Source organism: Photinus pyralis, unplaced genomic scaffold, assembly GCF_008802855.1.
Source record: "Photinus pyralis isolate 1611_PpyrPB1 unplaced genomic scaffold, Ppyr1.3 Ppyr1.4_LG8, whole genome shotgun sequence".
NCBI lineage: Eukaryota > Metazoa > Arthropoda > Insecta > Coleoptera > Lampyridae > Photinus > Photinus pyralis.
In genome coordinates, this window is record NW_022170819.1 from 9,643,141 (window position 1) to 9,662,791 (window position 19,651).

Consider the following 19,651-nt stretch of genomic DNA (forward strand, 5'->3'; position numbering starts at 1 on the left):
CATACCTAAATCGATTTATTAAAAAAAGTACAAGTATTGCAAACTAAAGTTATTATGAACAATCATTCAAACATTCTTTTTTCTAATTTTTCCATATTATATACAAAGTGCATGGATTATTTCGCATACCATATAAATACACTCACATCTTTATGTATAAAAAATAAGCTTAAAGCTGTGAGCCATTTGGTAATTAAGGGGGATGAGGAATACTTCGCAGTACTACTTTTATCACACAAAATAAATAACATATATACAAATTCATAAAATGGCATAGAAGATGCGCATAAGTTTATTGTATGCATTTAAATAAGCTACAATTATGATAAAACTATGCAATACTTTAGTTACAGTTTTGCTCGGTACGGGACAAAAAAACTAGGCACCAAATCTCACATAGTTTTCTTCTATAAGTTTACAACGCATGCAAAACTATAACCTTTTTCTACCCTTTCACAGATTTTATTCTAGTAAAGTGTACTTTGTGGTTGTTGTTACAATGCATCCCAAAAGTACACAAACAGAATTGGAAGCAGTGCAACAGGCACTGCATCGACACTAACTTAAACCACAAACAACAGGTGGCAGCATTATTATTCGACATGTATTAAATTAAAAATCGTTCAGGTCTACTTAAGCAACACAATGTACAGATTTGTTGATATGGGTAGTTTTACAAATAAAGAGACCTGAAGCGAAAACAAATAATTAATTATACAAGAATAAAGCACTAATACTTTATACACAAAATAACTCCACTTCGCGTAATGCCCCGAATATTACAAAAATCTCTAAATATTGACTCAATCTATAGTCAACAGTATATGCGAGTAGCAAAAAGGTATTTGACAAAAATAATTTATTCTCTCTTACCTCCTTGTGTGATGATAACGGCAAATAGAAATTATAAAACCACTTTTATTAATACAAAAAAAGAACTATATTGCGACATATACAAAACATACAAAAATGAAAAGGAAAAGCTATACATCATTCTTCTAAGTCGAACAAATAAAAGATAATTTTTTCACTAATGCGAACAATCACATGTATAAGGAAAACTGTGCCAAAAATAAGATGATACCTGAATTGAGGCTCATCAATTATAAATACATTACCTATAATTAATGGATCGTCGTCATCCATCTCTCAGTCCGTTTTCTGGGCGAGAGGTGGATACTCTTGTTCGTTATGGAACTGAAAGCCGCCCTTCGGCGGAGATTCGACGGCGGCGGACATTTCTCGATACTTCTCCGAATCTGTACATTAACGTTCGTGGTCGTTAGCAATAGTCGAGGGTTTCGGTTATTGATGAATGTGAATTTGCGCTTTGTGATAATGAAGCTGCCGTGAATGTAAAAGCAAATGGATTCGTTTTTCGCTACCTTTCACTAGCGATACAAATGAATAGGCGATGATCCTGGAGATGAACATAAAAATCCTGACCAGGAAAACTTGATTTTGGTGATACATAATGTCATTTATTACATTAAAGCAAAAGAAGCAGAAGGGAAATCTTTGCATCCACTCGGTATTACATACAGTGTATTACAACTAAACCTACAAAGTCAATCAAATATGATGCATTCATTTCCTAGGATTGCAATGGGCAAATCAGAAAGGCATATTCATTACAAAAAAAGACGCAATAACAAACAAATTATAATCATAGCTGCAATAATAAGAAAGGTACAAAGACCAAATCTCACAGACAAGCAAATCATGCCCTTATATTCTTTTTGTATATAAAATATAGGAAGAGGTGCAACATAATGGGAATGTTTGCGACCGGAATGCTTGCAGATGCGAGATGTAAGGAAGACATAGGAAACAAGCGCCACTCTATGCCAATGGGTTTTCCTGGAACTTCTAAGATAAGTTCTATATCTGTTTATCACAAGAGAGTACTGAATCTATCAATTAGAACTACCTCTACTACATCTCTTGCCCAATAAACCTATTTTCCACATATTTGTGAGAATTAATAGATCTCTATCAATTAGATTCTATATCAGATTATAGATTATTTATTTATTATCAACACATCTACTACTTGACAGATAGATGTGTCAACCAGCTGTAACCGACAGACCAGATTATCTCTATTATGTGTAGCGCTAATTCACAGATGGATCTGTCTAATGGTGTCAATAGTATTTGTAACATATAAGTACAAATACCACATTTAAAATCTTTTGAAACAAAATGTTTTCGCAAATTATATTGAAAGTGTGAGGCATAATGACAATGGGCACATTTAAAATATTTAGAAATTTTGTGCGCTTTTTGTCTCTTATCTCAGCGGCATTAAATCTCTCGTCATTCTTTATGAATTCCATGACCATAAATATATGCACCGATGGTAGGTGATTTGACGAACCCTTCCTCTGAAGCCATGTCTCCAATTTTATTGTTGTTTTTACACAATATACAAACCACACAAAGAAAAATTTCGATAACCGCTGTCCGCTGCACATGCCAACAGGCTGTAATATGTAAACAAATATGGCGGCGTAAAAGCAGTGACGTCACAACCAATGATATGCCGTTTCAGTCCCCACTGTAAAATGGTCTACTCCACTCCTTTGGAATTATTACTTAAAAATTTTATTAAATTAGGCCACTACACATTTTTTAGCCTTGCTAAACTCCTTGCAGAATCTCTGTACTGTATGCTAGTGCAAGCTTCTTTTAAGTATAAATTTAGTGCAACTTCCCTATTCATCTCCAATTAAAATTTTTGAAAAAGTAGTCCAAAAATAAAATTTATCCGAGCATGCGCAATTTATTTTTTCATACGTGATTTCAATTCTCTTCAGTTAGTTTCAGAAAAAAACGGTCCACAACTGAGCATGCGCAAACAATTTTTTTGGACACAATTCAATTTGATTTTATACAAAGCACATTCTCTTAATATGAGGAGCATTCGTCTATCAGCGACGGCGCCAGGGGGGGCCTGGGTGAGCACGTGCCCAATCTGTTAAGCAGAGTGCCCACCCAAGTGCCCAACTGCCCCTGCCTTAAATTTGTTTTAGAGAATAATCGAATGTAGGGCGCGGATTTTTAGGTGCTAAAAACTTCCAAAATATTTATTTTTTATGTGCTTAAAAACATTAAAATATTTACTAAAAACTTAAAATTATTTTGACAATTTTCGCGAAAAAAACGGAAAGAAGACAAGTTTTTATTCACCAATAGTAGCTGAACATTACTTACCAGGAGTTTCTTTAGCATTTTGTTAACAACAACAAAAGGCATCTCCGAATTATCGATCACAAGGGATTGTCGATTGTCTCTGAATAATAATTTGTACTGCGAGAAACACCGTTTCACGTCACAGGAAGTAAGTCTTGCGTATTTTAAGAGAGGGTTCATAGGATGTTGTTAAAATTTACATGTTTTTAAATTCAATTGTATATTGGCTACTGTTGAAGAGTGAAGACGCGAATTTAGTGCTCGATTTAACTTAAGACATCTTACGCACGGTATGGTCTGGTCCAACTTTACAACTGTCTACTTTAACAACTGAACAAATCTGCAGTGTTGAATTGAAACAGTACCTACCAAGTCAGATAGATAAGCATAAGAAAGCAGCCAGTCAAAAAATTACGGGTAGCCGTATGCAAAAAACAGAACTTGTCAGCAGGTCTAGAATTTGCGGAAGTGACGAATGCAGAAACAAGATACCATAGTACTCACTGCACACAGAAATCTTGTGTAAATAAATATGGGGACAAAAATGTGGAATATGATGCACGGGAAGAGAGAAAAAAGGGATAAAATAAATTAAAAACGTCGTATTTATGTGTTTTTTATGAATATCTTTGTAATATGTACATATTCACATAAAAATAAACCAAAAATATGTGTTTTTATGTGAAATAAAACTTCGTTTTTGAGTTACTTTTGGTTCATCCCGCATCCGGGACTTTTAGCACAGTTTGGGCCTTCTATTGATACGCAATAAAAATATTTATTTACCTAAGAATCCGCCCCCTACGAATAAGTAAATGTTTAGTTACGGTATGCCAATTTTTTTTATTTGCTAAAGAATCTACAATGTTGATGCCCACCTTAAGAAGATTGGGACCAATTGGTACCCACCTATTTCAGAAACACTGACGCCGTCGCTGCGTCTATACATAAAAATAATCAAGGCGCATGCGCAACCCATTTTCAGCAATATGTGCATATAATAAACTAGCAGACCTGGCGAACCTCGTTCCGCCTATCAGTCAAAGTCGCGTTAACTGTCCTGGTGAACTTCTTTTCGCAATTTCTATATATACAAACCACTTTATTTACATAAAAAACTTCGCAATCGGATGAACAATTTAAGCAGGCATAGGAGACATACAGACAGACACACATTCATTTTTATTTATATAGATAATGTAATAACAATGGCTGCCAGCAGAGTCAATTTTCTTTTTCTCTATCAATGCATTAGCCCGTTTCTTAAATCAAATTGGGATTCAGATTAAAAATTTGGATCTCTGGTCCAAAATGATCGCTAAAACTGAGAAGAGGGAACCAGAATGACGTTATGAGTGACAACCCCCCCTTTTTTTAATTATTAAATTTTTGTTAAATTGTCTTAATGAATATTGACTTTATTGGTACAAGCATTTTTCAGTAGCTTTCCAACGATGTGCCACAAGTATGAGGTTGCCATTTAGGATTTTTGAAGGGCGGAAGGGGGTTAAGGGGGGGTTGTCACTCATAACGTCATTCTGGTTCCCCCTCGATACCCCCGAAACGGTTTTTCGCGATTTTCAATATTTTCTTTAGTTTGGAAAATATGGCCGACTGCAAGTTTTAAAGTTGACACCCTGTATATTAATACCGCGTACGCGGTTATACACCTTGGCCGTTCTAACACATGGCATTTGGGTTAGAGCGCCTTGCCTTGTCTGTTGTTATCTCTTTTTGGCGCAGCAACCTCTATAAAACGCCTATAAAGTAGAGAATAATTATTAGTTCATCGGCGGCGGTTCGTAAAACTACATACTCACGCGCTCTCTAACCCAAATGCAATGTATTAGAACGGCAAAGATATGCGCTAAGCCGATATGCGAACTTATTCATTTTACTGACTATTGTGTTTGTGTGCTCACAAAGAGCTTGTCATGGCCAACTTTGACGTCGAATTTTAAAAAAGACCCAATACTCAGGACTGAAAACTAAAGAAACCATTTAGGGATCAAGATTCAAAGCCTCATGATCCCGAACTTGGCGATTAGAGACTCAAATTTCATGAGTTTAAAATGTGTAATTGAGTAACCTGTGATTCAAGACTCACAGACTCATGACTCATAATTCGAAACTTCTACTTGCTTGTAACGGGCGATCAAAAATGATTTGCTGTCTAGTCGCCTTTGGAAGTTCAATTTTTGATCGCATAGTAGTACACTTCTTCCGATGCACACTCATGACTGTGACGAATTTATGCCTCATCATAAACTCATTTAGAACTCTACGAAACCCGAAACTCAGAGCAGAGACATTTTCTCAGAAGTCATAACAACTCGCCTACGACCCGAAACAATGACTCATTGTTAACTCAGGATAGTCATAAAACTCAAAAAGTTACAGTTGAGCAAGATTCATTATTCTGAAGTGAATAGAAACTCACGTCAACTCTGATTTGCCACGTTACTCCATTTTTCAGATGTACCTTCAGAATCAATTTTTTCCTGTCAGGGTTTTTGTGATGACCTTGAACGTAAAAGGATGTTACCTCCCTCCGCCCCGCAAAATAAGTACACTCCTATAATATCAACATTTGAACCCCACCAAGTGACACTCTCCTTTCGCCCCACCAACCCAATTGAATCAAATAGCAGTAGCATTAATCACTTACCTTTTGTAAGATAATAACGGATTGGCAAGAACGCGAGAAGAGTGTCGTACACAAATTCCCGCTTTTGTAGCGTACAAAAAGGTGTTAGTAACAAATGAGATCTGATGGAATGGCAGCGTGTAATGAGCAAAATTAAATTTATACTGACCAGTACCTGACATTTGGCCCGGCGGGTTCCCTTTCACGATCCCCGCGTAGCTACCTAGCATTGCTGAGCCTTGCACGGAACAGAGAAAAACAAAATGGGTGCGGGTTATAGCATAACTACACGGTTAGGAGTTTTCGAGGATTTAATTTACAAAAACATTGGTTGATTGGGCGGCGCTTAGAAGAGCTTGCCTTCACAGCAATCTTGGCAAATTCTTGTAAACGCCGCCTTCTTGCAAACGAAACAGCTTTAAATTATATACAAAAAGGAGGGGATAGGCGTAAGAAATGCATTTGTTTGGCATGGTATTAATGTAAGAAGATTTTAACTCATCAACTCACTTTTTTCAATGCCACTTTTGCTATTGCAAGACTTTTAAGTTCACTTTACACAGACATTTCGGTTAAGAGGAGCGAGGAGCATTATCGGTCATTACCTCCATCTTTGCGCCCGATTGGTTGAGGATCCGACCGGCCAGCGGTGCTATCCGTAGGTTTGTGGGCCTCTTCAATTTTCCCGTCCAGGCGATGCTGCTTCAGTAACGCTAGATCGCCGCCTTCGTTGCCGTCCAGATTATATACATACAAGGTGCCGCCCTCGGACGCCACCAATAGCCGCAATTGGTTCTGTATTCTGTCGGCGAAACTGTGAGTGACGTCGACGCGCACGCCGTTAAATACTCACGTGGTGATCGCGATGACGTTTCGTACTCCGTAAAAGGGCAAGTGGGCGGTCGTGAACGCCCGTCCTTGATTGAAAACGTCCGTGACTTGGGTGGGTAAGTAGTTTGTCAGATAGCCCATCCAGCTGGTTTCTTCCACGCTTCTTCGAGGACTAAAAATTTTGAAAAACTTTGTCAAGCCTAACCTAGATAGAAGACATAGTAATTAAGATGTGAAAGCGATATTTAAGTGATACCAACACTCGAAAAAAAAAACATGCAAGTTGGTTAGTTGATGTAACAAAAACATTTGAGTTATCAACCTGCACACGTGACATTATGAACGTTACCATTTCAGACGTAAATTTAACAGGCAATTTACAAATTGGGGGGATAAAAATCAGACTAATAGTTACAGTAAGCAAAACAGTGCGAGATCTTACCTATCTTTGGGTTCTTCCAATTTGAAAACGTGTACAGTTTCAGTATTACTGCTACAACCTAAGTATTGGGAGCACATACTGAAAGCGAGGCACGATATCGCAACGCAACGTTTGACGCCCCTACGAAACTCAAACAGCTTGGTACCGTCCGCGACCAAGAACACTCGTATGACTGTTCCCTTCTCCGAGGCAGTGGCAATTCTTGTGCCGTTCGGACTGAACGCTAATGCCGCTAGGGGACTTTCGTGGGCGGGTATCATGGTCTTCGCGTGCTAGAATTGGAATGATCGCGGGGAACTTTGATTGATTTAAACTCACTAGATTATTGGCATCAAAGATTTGGACCTCTCCGATTGTTGACGATCCAGGATATGCAAGATAACAGTTATCGTTATTTATACTAAGAGCACAGAGCCCCTGAGGATTTGGCGGCGTATCACGTATCGTATGTAACACCTTCATGTCTCGTATATTGTGAATGTATAAGCTTTCCTCCAGACAGACGACTAGCCTCGCCCTACATGAAAATCTTGCCTAATTAGTTATCGACTCGTTAGAAAAGCGTACCGGTTCAGTTTGACGGCTAGGATTGTGTTCGAGTACGAGTAATTGCATATTTCCGTCCCTTTCTTGAAGTGGCAAACTTTAAGCGTCCTCGGTGCGGTGAGCGAGACGACCGCGACCAGGCTGCTGCTGAATAGTCGTTCGACGAGGCACGTATCTTCAGTGGCATTGCTATAAATTTGTTCGAGCGAGTCTATGCCGCTCAGCGAGTATAATCTATATCCGACCTTACTTCCAACGGCGAGTGATCTGAAAGTACAAAACAAATTTAAAAAACGAAAACTATATTTGGCTTCTTCTTCTATGACTTTGGCATGGTTTCATTATATCTTTGACAGGTGCGCTTACAACACAGAAAAAGTAAGTTCTTGAGCATTTAAATGCGCGTGCACTTATTTTCTTTGCATGTTATTAATCAAATTCGTTTTGGTATTGATATTTACTAAAAATAATAGTAATTTAAACGTGCCAAAGGTTGTAAAATCTAGTCATAAATAGAACTTTACTACAATGTAATAACTTTATTGTTAATTACTGCAACCGATAAACAAACACGATTTTAAACCTTCAAATTCTTGATTTTTAAGGTTTCATTCGATTTAATAACCCAAAGCAATTGCGTAAAAGAAAATAATACCAAAAGATCTTCACTAAATATCGAAAAAGGAGAAAGAAATGAGAAAACTGATATACCTACACCTACTACATTTATACTTCTACTAAAAGCGCCTGAGTATAAATTTTCATTCAAGTTGATTTGCGCATGCGCGATATCGTGACAGAGTCCACTTTTAGATATACGGATATACCGGATTCACTCAAATTACTATCTGTAGCTAAAACTTCTTTAATGTATCTTATAATAATAATAATAATAATATATTTTATTTCCCATCTAACTGCAGAGCCTAATTACAGATGAGAAAGTGAATAAATGTAAATATAAATAATGTAAATAAATCTAGTATACAAGTATCACAGAAAACAGATAGAGATATCACGCACGTTGCAGTTGAAGATATCAACATGTCGATTAACCGATTCAAGACAGGCACACATACGCGATATCAGTGACGTACACAAGGATTGTTTATATACAAACAGGTTGTTCCTCCTGAGATGTTTTTGAGGCACATGAAAACCAATGCGCGCCAAGAGTGCAGGCGAGTCAATTTTGTTAATGATCAAGTTGTAAATAAACCTGGCTTGATGAAATTCCCTACGACGTTCAAGAGCTCCAATATCACCCTCGAGAAGCAGAGAGCCATAATCTACACCTCTCTCTGGGAATGCACCGTGGCGTAAATATAGTAAATATTTGAGGTAACGTCTTTGAATGTTTTCAAGTTTAATTTTGTAGGTGATGTAAATTGGCGACCAAACCACAGAAGCATACTCAAGTTTAGTGCGTACGAGTGTATTATATAGTGTCTTCAGAGCATCTTCAGATTTCAGCTCTCTTGAATTCCTAAAAATAAAGCCTAAGAGCTTTAACGCCTCAGAACAAATGGTGGTAATGTGGGTATTAAAGTTCAGTTTAGAATCAAACGTTACGCCAAGGTCCTTAATCATCACACAACGTTTAAGCGAACAATTATTTATAACATAATTATGCAATTGCGTAACCTGCTTACGAGAGAACGACATCACACTACACTTATCCACATTAAGATTTAATTTGTTAGACAGCGACCAATTGACGAGTAAGTTTAACTTATACTGCAGATCACGTGCATCACTCAGTCTCAATTTTATTAAATATTTTTATGTCATCCGCATAACCAAGGGCACAATCACCAAGGGATGAAAGTATATCATTACAAAATATAATAAACAAGAGTGGGCCGAGGTTTGACCCCTGTGGCACTCCCGAGGACACTTTGTAATAATCCGATTTGAAGTTCTTATAACATACACATTGACGACGATCAGTAAGGTAAGAACTTAATCACAGAACAAATGTTTTACTAAGATTAAAGTTTTTCAGCTTATTTATGAGTAACCTATGACAAACGTTGTCAAACGCCTTGGAGAAGTCGGTGTAAATGACGTCCACTTGAGATACAGAACCAAAAGCATCCATTATGAACTCAGTGAAGTTGGTTACAGTCGAGCGACCCTGAAGAAATCCATGCTGGTTGCTTGAGAAATAATCTTTACATTGACCAAACAAGATGTTATATACACATGACTCGAGTACTTTAGCAAAGTTACTGAGTATAGAGATAGGTCTATAGTTTTGAATCACTGATTTATCACCCTTTTTAAAAATTGGTAGCACCTGCGCCGTTTTCCATCTGGTGGGAAATACATGGGACGATATGGATAAATTAAAAATGCGCGCCAGAGGCTGCGCTAGGCAATATTTGCAGTCCCTCACTAGGAAGCTCGGAATGCTATCTTCACCACTTATGAAAGTTGTCGGGAGTTTACCACACACAGTTAAAACATCCTCTACAGTTATCCATTCAGAGAGAAAAATTTTATCACCTTTATGAAGTTTATCTGGGTCAACGGAGTCCACAGCAAAGCTGTTAGCGAAGTAAGATGCGAATGCATTGACAATCCTTGCAGGATCATCCAACTTTTCGTTGTCGACACCAATCATGACGCTAGGTATCCGCGAATCGCCACGACGGGATTGTACAAACTTCCAAAAATTTTTGGGATCAGTAGAGATTGATTCTCCGGTGCTCTTCAAATAAGCATAATACGCCTTTATTGACTCCTTTTTCACTTCACGCCTTAAGTATTGATAGTTAGCGTAATCAAGACTGTCACCAGTTAATCTCCATTTTTTTAATAACCGCCGTTTACGACGTTCCAGCGACTTCAGATGTTTATTAAACCAGGAAGGGTGTCGATTGGTATTAGCTGGGACCGTCCGCGGGACGGATACATTCATAGTGCGATACAACTTTTCATAAAACGCATCTACCATCTGCTCAACATCAGTAATATGATCCAAGAACGACCAATTAATGGCACCAATATCACAATAGAGTTTTGTAAGATTAGCACGTCGAAAATTCCATTGTCTGTCATCAGAGTAATTAAATTTCTTAGTTTTGGTATGCGGCGGAAGCCTACGGCTCAAGGTTATAGCAATTGCAGGATGATGGGAATCTTCCTTTACGATGGGCAGTGATTCACGGGCGACAGCGCAATGGACATTTGTTATTACCAGGTCCAGCAGTCTCAAGTTGGCATTAAGAACATAGTTGTACTGCTCAAAACCAGCTGCATTCAAGAAGTCCTTACATGCCGTAGACTTGGGATCCTCTGTGTGATTATCACAAAAATACTTATAACAAAGTTGAGCAGACAAAATAATATTCTCCGCGATATTGCATTTAACTCTTGTAAGTACCCTCATCTGACATTCCGTTTTCGAGTTACTTGCATTTTTCACGAGTCCAGACGTTCCAAAAGCTCTTTGTAAGTACCCTCCTCCGACACTCTGTTCTCGAGATATGAGGAATTATAACCGATCTTGATAAGTAATCAAAGAAAGGGCGGTAGTTTGTAGAAATTAATAATTCGTTTCGATGAGACCTTTCATTGAAGTACCATGAAGGATAAATTTTTACCTCGATTTTTACCCTCTTAACAATCTCGATAAGGGGTAAAGAGCAGTAGTTGGTAGAAAAAAATTCCTTTCAGTCTCGGGTTACTTGAAAAATGTGTCGATCCCCATTACCACGCACTTTTGTGACACACCGTACCTGTTACACCGAGTGTTACACCCTGTATTAAGAAGCAACAGACAACAAAAATTGCTGTGGCTGGCACAGATACCACCCCCAAACCTGTGCATGCGCGATTCTGCCCTTTTATGTCTCAGAATATGTGCACCAAATTTGGTTCCAATCGGTTCAGCCGTTTAGCTGGAAATGAGAGTACAGACCGACAGACATCATCGCGATTTTGTTTGATTCGGATTCCTGGCGCTTCAAAACGTGCATTTCCGTAAAATAAAGTGGGCGGTCATTTTTTACCCCAATGCAATACTTCTGTTACTAATGTGCGGGTAATAAAAATGGAACTCAGTGGACAAACATAAAAGTGAAAACATGAGCACTATTTAATTTGGTGCTAATTATTACGAAAATCACAGGACCTCTGAAATCATCATTTAGAAATTGTATGCTGCAACGAAGTACGTGTGAAATCGCCAAATTGACTTGTAAGAAAATACGATCAAGGAAAAAAGGAAACGTTTTATGCAAATTTCTGATTACCTTCCTGATTTGCTTCATATTGTGTTAAGTTTGCACTTACCTGGCCACTTTTCCTTGACCACGGTACCCAACCAAAGGTGAGGACTGTGACTTATTCAATAAACCGAGTAATAACCTTCTCAGTTTCTCACAGTTTTTTTATTGTGTCCATTCTACAAGGGTTTAATAAATTCTAGGCATTTATCAACTCTCCATATCAAGAACGGATATGATCTTAAAAGCATAACAAAAATTACCATACCAACGTCATAAACTAACACAACAGTCCTGTGCAACGATGACACCGAGTAGCGAGTACGCACAATTTCAAAAAAGCTCAAAAAGTATCAATTCTTGGATCATCTGGTATACAGAGTGATAAGTAACTTTTGTTTTATTTACTCAAAAAAGTCCTTGTATAAACCAAATTAGTCTGCTTGTTTGTATGTAATTGTGTGTATGAAATTTCGACAACCTAAAACAATCTCAACCAATCCCATTGGATTTAAATCTATTGAACTTGATTAAACGTTCTGAAAAATAGTTGAAGACCCATGCAGGCTCTTAGAAACACTTCAGACTAAAATAGAATCCCAAATCCCAAAGACTCATAAAATAAGTAAGACTATGAAAGATAGAAAACATTTTTAAAAACCTTTAAAGTCGCAAGCTTAAAGGACTCAAAAAAGCTCTTCAAGTCAGACTATTAAAGCCTGAGAACTTAAAGATTCTTATGGCGAATTAAAAGCATTCCTCTATAGCTATACGACTCTTGGAGACCGACGAAAACTTATAGAGCCTTATGACACCTCTCAAAGGTTCTTAAGGTCAAAGACTCAAAACCCCTCGCAAACCCCTTTAGGTTGATATGTATATACAGAGTTTTTTTTTCATTTTCATTATGGGAATCTCGTAAAGAGATACAAAGTCGCTTAAACGTGCAAAATTTTCTGCTGATTAATTTTCCCCGAGATTTTCCCTTTCAAAGTTTCTTATAGCTCTACAAATACCTAGCGAAGTTATGCCCAAAAAACCGAAAAATGACTTTCAGGAATGCGCCGGCGTTTAGTCATTGCCAAAAAATAATTTTAACAAAGCCATAGTGATTGTTTTTCAGCTTTCTGATGGTGATAAAATAAAATCTTGACTTGACTTGTGAGTGTCGAGAAAATCATATTAACTTTCTTATTTCTTATGGACGCCATATTGCATTTTTACAAAACCAGTGATTATTATTTATATTGGTAAGCAACCTTGAATTTTGCCTTGAAGTTTACAATACATTTTTTATGGCAATAATTCCAGTCTCACATACTCACCATCAACACAGGCATGGAATTATTGCCATATATTTTTATTTCAAGGTAACAATTCAAGCTTAATTGCCAAAAAATGTAATACTAGGTATTTGATATCGCCGACTTTGTACTTTTTTTCTCTACCTAGTAACGTAAAAATCCAATATGGCGTCCATAAGAAATCAGAAAGTTGATGCGATGTGCTCGAAAACGACAACTTTTACAACTTTTATTTTAGCACTACCAGAAAACCGAGGAAAAATCACTGTTGGTTTGCTAAAATTATTATCTGGAGCTCGAAGAGAGAATCACTGGCACAAACAGAATTCAGGTATCTTTTCGTTTGGCCGCTAGGGGGCGTTTCTCGAATTTCTTTAATGCCTAATAATCTCGCTAATAACGTAATTGATTTTGACAAAATCTTTCTTAGAGCACTTTTTTTAAGAATCCATCATGATGCACAGTTTTTATACAGGGTGTTTGGTTTTGAATACGGCCCTTCACATTTATGTTTTCACGTTCTTTGTTTTTGTGTGTTGTTTGAAATTAAAAAATTGATACTAATAAACATTTCCAGATAGACGAGCAATTGTAGTTTTAAACAATCCTGCCAAATAATATTTAATATAAATATAACACGTGGAATGTCGTGGATCAATATTTAGGGAATTTTACTCCAAAATACGAGCCAAAATATATAGAGTGGTCCGTATAAAAAAATGTAATTTGTGGTCGTATAACAAACCAAACACCCTGTATAAAAACTGTATATCGCAGTGGATTCTACATAAAAAGTGCAGTAAGCATGTAATGGGGCATTAAAACGCCCATTATCGGCCAAACGATTAGAGATAGCTGTTTGCGTTAGTGATTTTCTCTCTAAATGGAGCTCCCGAGACCTAGGAGCAATATTTTCTGTCTCTACAGGGCGTTTCCATAAGAAAGTATCAAATTTAAAGGTTGATATGAGGTATACAGGCTGTAGGATCATAATTGCTTTACCATAAAAAATACCCCAAAAATCTTGGAGCAAAACACCACACCTAAAGCCCGTTAAACACGCTGATAGTTATTTCGCGAAAGTCAAAAGTGAAATAATTTTCCAGAGATTTTTACATTAACAGTAGTGCTTTACGTGCTGCAATATTCTATTTCACTTTCAAGTGAAATTCTGCTAATACCAACCAAAAAATACAGACGAGATTGACGTCTTTCATACCTTGTTTCTCTTTTATTTCTGATCAGTTGTAGTTTTCTCTCCATAATCCGCCTTTACACCCGTCAACACAAATGACACAAAACATCACATTAATTTCAAATGTTCAATCTTAGATTTGGCGCCCTAAAATTTCAGCTGAAATATTTCGCGTTCGAACCGAAAAGTTGAAAGTTATTTCACTTTCAAGAAAAGCACCTGTTGCGCATGAGAATTTCAATTTTCACAAAAACTTTGAGCATGTAAAACGCGTTTAAACAAATTGTAGCTCTCGATAACCGAAACTATAAAACTACCACTCACACAAAACAACCAGAGAACAAAACAAGCCGAAAAGCGAATTTGTAGAAAAACGTTATTTTCCAAACTCAAGTCCGAGCCCAAGTCTATCATGGTGAAACAAAAGATGGTCAATTGTCACAGCCTTAAGGATATATATTACATAAAAAATAAGTACCTATACTTTTCAAATCTGCACTAAACTATAGGGTGGTCCATTAAAAAAAAACCTAAGTTTGATAGGCCACTACGCGCCAGCACGGCACTGTTGTTCAGAACTATTTTTTAAACTTGGCGACGATAATTGAGCACAATGTTGATCCAAGACTTTTTGAATATCTTTTTTATGGTAACAGAAGTATGATCCGAGGGGACTTAGATGGTACACCCTGTATTTAAACAATCGGAAGGTTTGCTATAATTCTGTGTTGTTTTTTAAAAACAATAAAACGCATCTGAGTTTTAAATTGTTTATTTTACATAAGTACACAAAAAAGAAAAACGTCTCAGTCTCAGTTCATCTGCCATAACAAATGCACCTTAAAAGAAAAACTAAGTAAAGTAAGGAAAACTCAAAACTGGAAAATAAGAATGAAGATTCAAAAACTTCATCAAAATCTAAAACATTCACGAAAATGCACAAAATTCCATAAGTACTGAGGATTTGACACCCGAGTAATGAAGAACTTTCTTAAGAAGAACTCGAGGAAGAACTACTGTACCTATTGGCCCATTAAAAACTAGTATAAACTGGAAATTTCGGAAGAATGTTCTTGGAAAGTTCTCGAGAATGTATGGGAAATATTAACTTTAATTTCCGATGTGCGAATATTCCTTCAATTTCCGGAAATATTGCAAAATTCACTAAATACAGAATTTAGTCTAGAGAAAACTCATTTTAATGACTGTTGAAACATCTTGAAGGAATTCTACACGACTTTTGGATATACTTGGAGACTATTGAAAACATTTAAAGGCTAAGATTCGTAAATGCAACTTTGAAAGGAATTCTAAAAGCACAAAACATTTATCAGTGATGTATGATAGCGTCCCATCATAGACTTTTTCAGGTACAGTATAATTATAATAGAGCAGTTCGACCCTGACCACGATCTGTGGGTCCTGCTGAGTACTGCCCTTACAGCGCAGTGATGATCTTACATCACACAGCAGCGGCTGGATACTGTTCCATACTATACTGCCTGCTCTGCGCTGCTCTGGCATTACTAACATTATAAATCAAGAAACGCTCCACTGTTCTATTACCCAATTAAATAGCTAAAAAAATATAATAACTGTATACACTACATACAAATTGTTATTTAAATTCGTCTGAGACAATGTTGCATAATAACTAATAAGTATGGACAATTTACATATTTACCATTTAGATCATTTTGGGTGACACACCTCCAAAGGTTCACCTTGACAAAAAAAAAACTCTGTAATAACCAGTGCACTATCTGCAACGCTTGCTCAGTTACAACTCCAAAAATGTTGCCTTATAACTCATTGTGACCTCGATTGTGGCCCACAACAAAAGACAATGGAAATTTGACAACGATGGGGAGTGATCATAGGTACAGCCCAGATGAGGAAAATGAGTGTGCAATCTGAGAACATCCCCTACCACTAAAGAAGGAAATTCTCTTAAACGGTAGGAATTAAAAATTAATTGACACAATAACATCAATGACCCCCACACATGGTTTGCAAGAGAGAAAGGTCACATAAATATTTAATGGTTACATCACTAAAACAAACGAAAACCTATGATTTCATCAATTCTGAGGTAGTACCCAAGTAGTTAGCAACGAATGTTACACAAATTCAATTATATCTGCAAGGAGTAAAATCAAATGGAAATTGTACACAAGTTTATCTTATCCAATTTCACGTATCACTCCGTAGTCCTTACGTAGTGTCATAAATTATAGCCTACAGCAGCAGGCTGTTAGAAGCACCTTCTCAAGAACAACTGGTAAAAGTGGAACAGCTGATTAGTGTTTTGTTTATTTGCGTAACAGACACCTTTTCATTTCCACAATAGCATACGTAATTAGCTTCGCTGACAGCTCGCTAGCTTCTGGCACGACACTGAGCGCGCTTTTCTTTTTCCAACAACACAAATCGGGAGCAATTTTAAAAGACGTGCGTCAAATATAAAACACAAGTAATTCTCGACGACATTTAATGCGTCATAGCGAATAGGTTTTACGTAGACATCGCAAGACGATATCAGATTATGGTGCGAAATTAAAGGGATTAAAAAACTTACGTGCAATCTTGATTAAAATTCACAAAGAACGTCCCAGAACCATTTGAATCGGACGAAGTATTTGTGTTGGTCATGAGTACGTTTAGGTGCGATTTATGTTATTCTTTCCAACACCTCTTGTGTTGCAATCGTAACTGGCTAAATAAACAGTTTGTCAGTTTTACGCGAAATCTTTCGTTCACTTTCAACACAAAGAGCGACCTTGGTAAATCCTATCACAATACTAATAACTACACTACTGCTTCCATTTTGTACTGACACAACAGCTGATGACTGGAGAAAACAAAACAATACTACGCATGACAAACGGCTCGAACACGTTTACCGCCAATTTTGAAATTGTTTGCTTCGCGTAATTTAAGCAAGTTTACGAATGGATTAGCATCTTTCAACATGTGTTGTAATGACATTTAAAATTTAAAAAAGAAACACTTGGCCGTCGTTCTTTCAATGTCAATAGAAATATCAATTTTCGAATTTCAGTGGCGTAACATCGTGGATTCCGCTATCCACATACCGACACAGTGTTTGAAAAAGATTCACAAATTATTAAATATACCTTCAATAAACGCGACTGTAGTCTGTAATTGATAATAAATTTGTAATATGAACACCTCACAATAATTTAATGCAATTGAGCACGATTGATATGTAATATGCATGTTATTAAATAAGATTGTGAAACATTATGTCCATCAGCGAATAGCTGATATGTATATACAGGGTGGTGCCTAGCGCAACGCAGCATAGGGATTTCAATGGTAATTTCTATATTTCAACTAACCGACGCAATAAAAGGCATCTTAGGGTAATGTTTTTTTAGAGAATGTATGCTGCATCTGCATCAGATACTATTTGTTTATCATTTTTGGAACCAGAGTACCTACATAAACGAAGAAAAGAAACTGATTTGAAGAAGGTTTGTTCTTAAACTTATATTCGGATTTTCCGCTACTGCAGCCAAAACGTTGAATGTATATTGTCGTTTTCCTGATGGTTTTGACGGACATTTTGAACGTATTGCTCTTGCAGTTCTTTAACTCGTTTATAAACAAGTATAAATTTAATATACGTCAAAGGCAAATAATGAAACGTGATCGCTGTTTTTTTAGGAAATTCCAAGGCATATTTGATTTATTGTAAAATGAACCTTTTTAATTTGTCGATTTCTACGGTTTTGAAAAAGGGAAAATAATAACTAATAGTATGAGCAGATGCAGTATTTTTTCTCTAAAAAAAAAAAGTATTTACACTTTTGCTCTAAAATAATTAGGGGATAGTAATTGACTATAAAGAAATTACCATTGAAATCCATATGCTGCGTCGCGCTAGGCACCACCCGGTATAAGCAGGGATATAGTTTCGCATTATGTCTATCTGGAAAAATTACACAAATTGAAGCACTTTTTGGTCCTTTTTAACATAATAAACGTCCACAACCCTCAAAATCATCCCTGAACATATATCGACTCTTAGCCGCTTTCGATCCTGTACACATCCAGTCTACCGGTTGAAATAATAACAATTTGAGTTATTATTTGTTGTAAACTAGATCACGGCGTCACACGCCGGTTTTTTTTAATTGTTTTCCAGTTGGTAAAATTCCCCTTATTTGCTTGACAGTTGCGACGAACTCCAGTGGGCGAAAAGTCCGCAAAAAATCGACGATGGGGATAATGATTTTGGTTTTTTTTTAACTAGATAAGACCAGCGAAATTCTGTAAGGGACGTATTGTTTACGACAAAAAGAGATGCCGAATCGGTAATTTTGTTAAATTTGTAATACAACCTAAATCAAGTTTTTTTTTCAAAATTTTCGATACAAATCGTATCAACATTTTGACAATTTCGATTTTTTCACGTAACTTTGCAAGTAGAGTTCGAATTTCTACAACCTGCTGCTAAAAGTTTTTCAGGACCTTTGGTTTTTCTGTTGTTGCAGCATATATTATTTTCACCCCTTTAATAAAGTGGCCCCACAGAGGCCATAATTATGCTTCACTAGCGTGGTGTACCTGAACTCTATACCTACTATTTATGAGTTGTCCTCTCCGTAGCTATATGACTTCACTACTTCACGTGAATTGAGATTTATTTCATATTAGAATCTTCGGCAACTCTAACCGTGTGTTTTTAGCGCATTTTTTAAGAATTAAAAAAAATGTGCTATTGTTTGCGTTTTGTCCGTCCGTCCGTCCGGACCCACTTCTGCCGTTTCGCTTCTAGGGGAATGGACCTAAAGTCCTGGAATTTTTTGCAGTAGCGGTAGCCTATACCTTGAAGGTGTGCCAGACGGCCATCAATTTCGCTGTCTAAAAGACCCCCCCTCCCCCATGAATTATTTCCTGAGATGCTGTTTAGACTAAAAGCGCCGCGTATCCTTTTTTTGTCTAAACAACATAAAATAGGTAGTTTTGGAGCACTTCTCTCTGGAATAATATCACTATAGTGGTTAAGTCAATGAAAGAAGTTCAAATGTAAACACCAAACTGTCTAACATCTCTAGTCTAGGTAAGCCTTCTTCTAATTCACATTCGAGACCCTCCCATCTTCGTTTGGGAGGGTGTAAGGTTTTAAGTAGTTCATCTCGACGAAAACCTATTCATTTCCAGTTCCGTGTCTCTTTACCTTTCTATCTATAATTTTGCCCTTAAACGGACAGTAGTACATTTCTTGCACCT

At 36.9% G+C, this 19,651-nt stretch overlaps 1 protein-coding gene and 1 long non-coding RNA gene across 6 annotated transcripts; one reads left to right on the plus strand and one right to left on the minus strand.

Moving 5' to 3' along the window:
* On the minus strand, positions 1-17,410 carry LOC116179767 (WD repeat domain phosphoinositide-interacting protein 2). Of its 4 annotated transcripts, none has more exons than XM_031499596.1 (8): positions 16,971-17,410; positions 7,683-7,928; positions 7,434-7,632; positions 7,116-7,387; positions 6,696-6,878; positions 6,448-6,644; positions 6,012-6,080; positions 1-1,259 (listed from the first exon to the last, which is right to left on the minus strand). In XM_031499596.1, the coding sequence occupies exons 1-8, from the start codon at positions 17,042-17,044 to the stop codon at positions 1,150-1,152; spliced, it is 1,350 nt and encodes a 449-aa protein (XP_031355456.1). In that variant the 5' UTR covers positions 17,045-17,410; the 3' UTR covers positions 1-1,149. The 4 variants fall into 4 exon arrangements, with proteins under 4 accessions (XP_031355456.1, XP_031355457.1, XP_031355458.1 ...); XM_031499597.1 differs by having other exon boundaries at positions 6,018-6,080; positions 16,971-17,408; XM_031499598.1 differs by having other exon boundaries at positions 6,696-6,845; positions 16,971-17,395.
* Positions 8,762-9,778, plus strand: LOC116179768. Of its 2 annotated transcripts, none has more exons than XR_004147034.1 (4): positions 8,762-8,989; positions 9,040-9,382; positions 9,466-9,615; positions 9,659-9,778. It is a non-coding gene; the product is annotated as an uncharacterized LOC116179768 (long non-coding RNA). The 2 variants fall into 2 exon arrangements; XR_004147033.1 differs by having other exon boundaries at positions 9,667-9,772.
* Positions 17,411-19,651: the final 2,241 nt, after the last annotated feature.

What these genes read in the sequence shown, in the direction of transcription:
- LOC116179767 (XM_031499596.1), bottom strand. Translation starts at nt 17,044, where the DNA reads ATGACCAACACAAATACTTCGTCCGATTCAAATGGTTCTGGGACGTTC. An exon ending in AATTTTAATCAAGATTGCAC is followed by an intron (nt 7,929 to 16,970) that starts GTAAGTTTTTTA and finishes TTGTACTTTCAG; the next exon opens with ATCACTCGCCGTTGGAAGTA. An exon ending in AATCGGGCGCAAAGATGGAG is followed by an intron (nt 6,081 to 6,447) that starts GTAATGACCGAT and finishes GTTCCGTGCAAG; the next exon opens with GCTCAGCAATGCTAGGTAGC.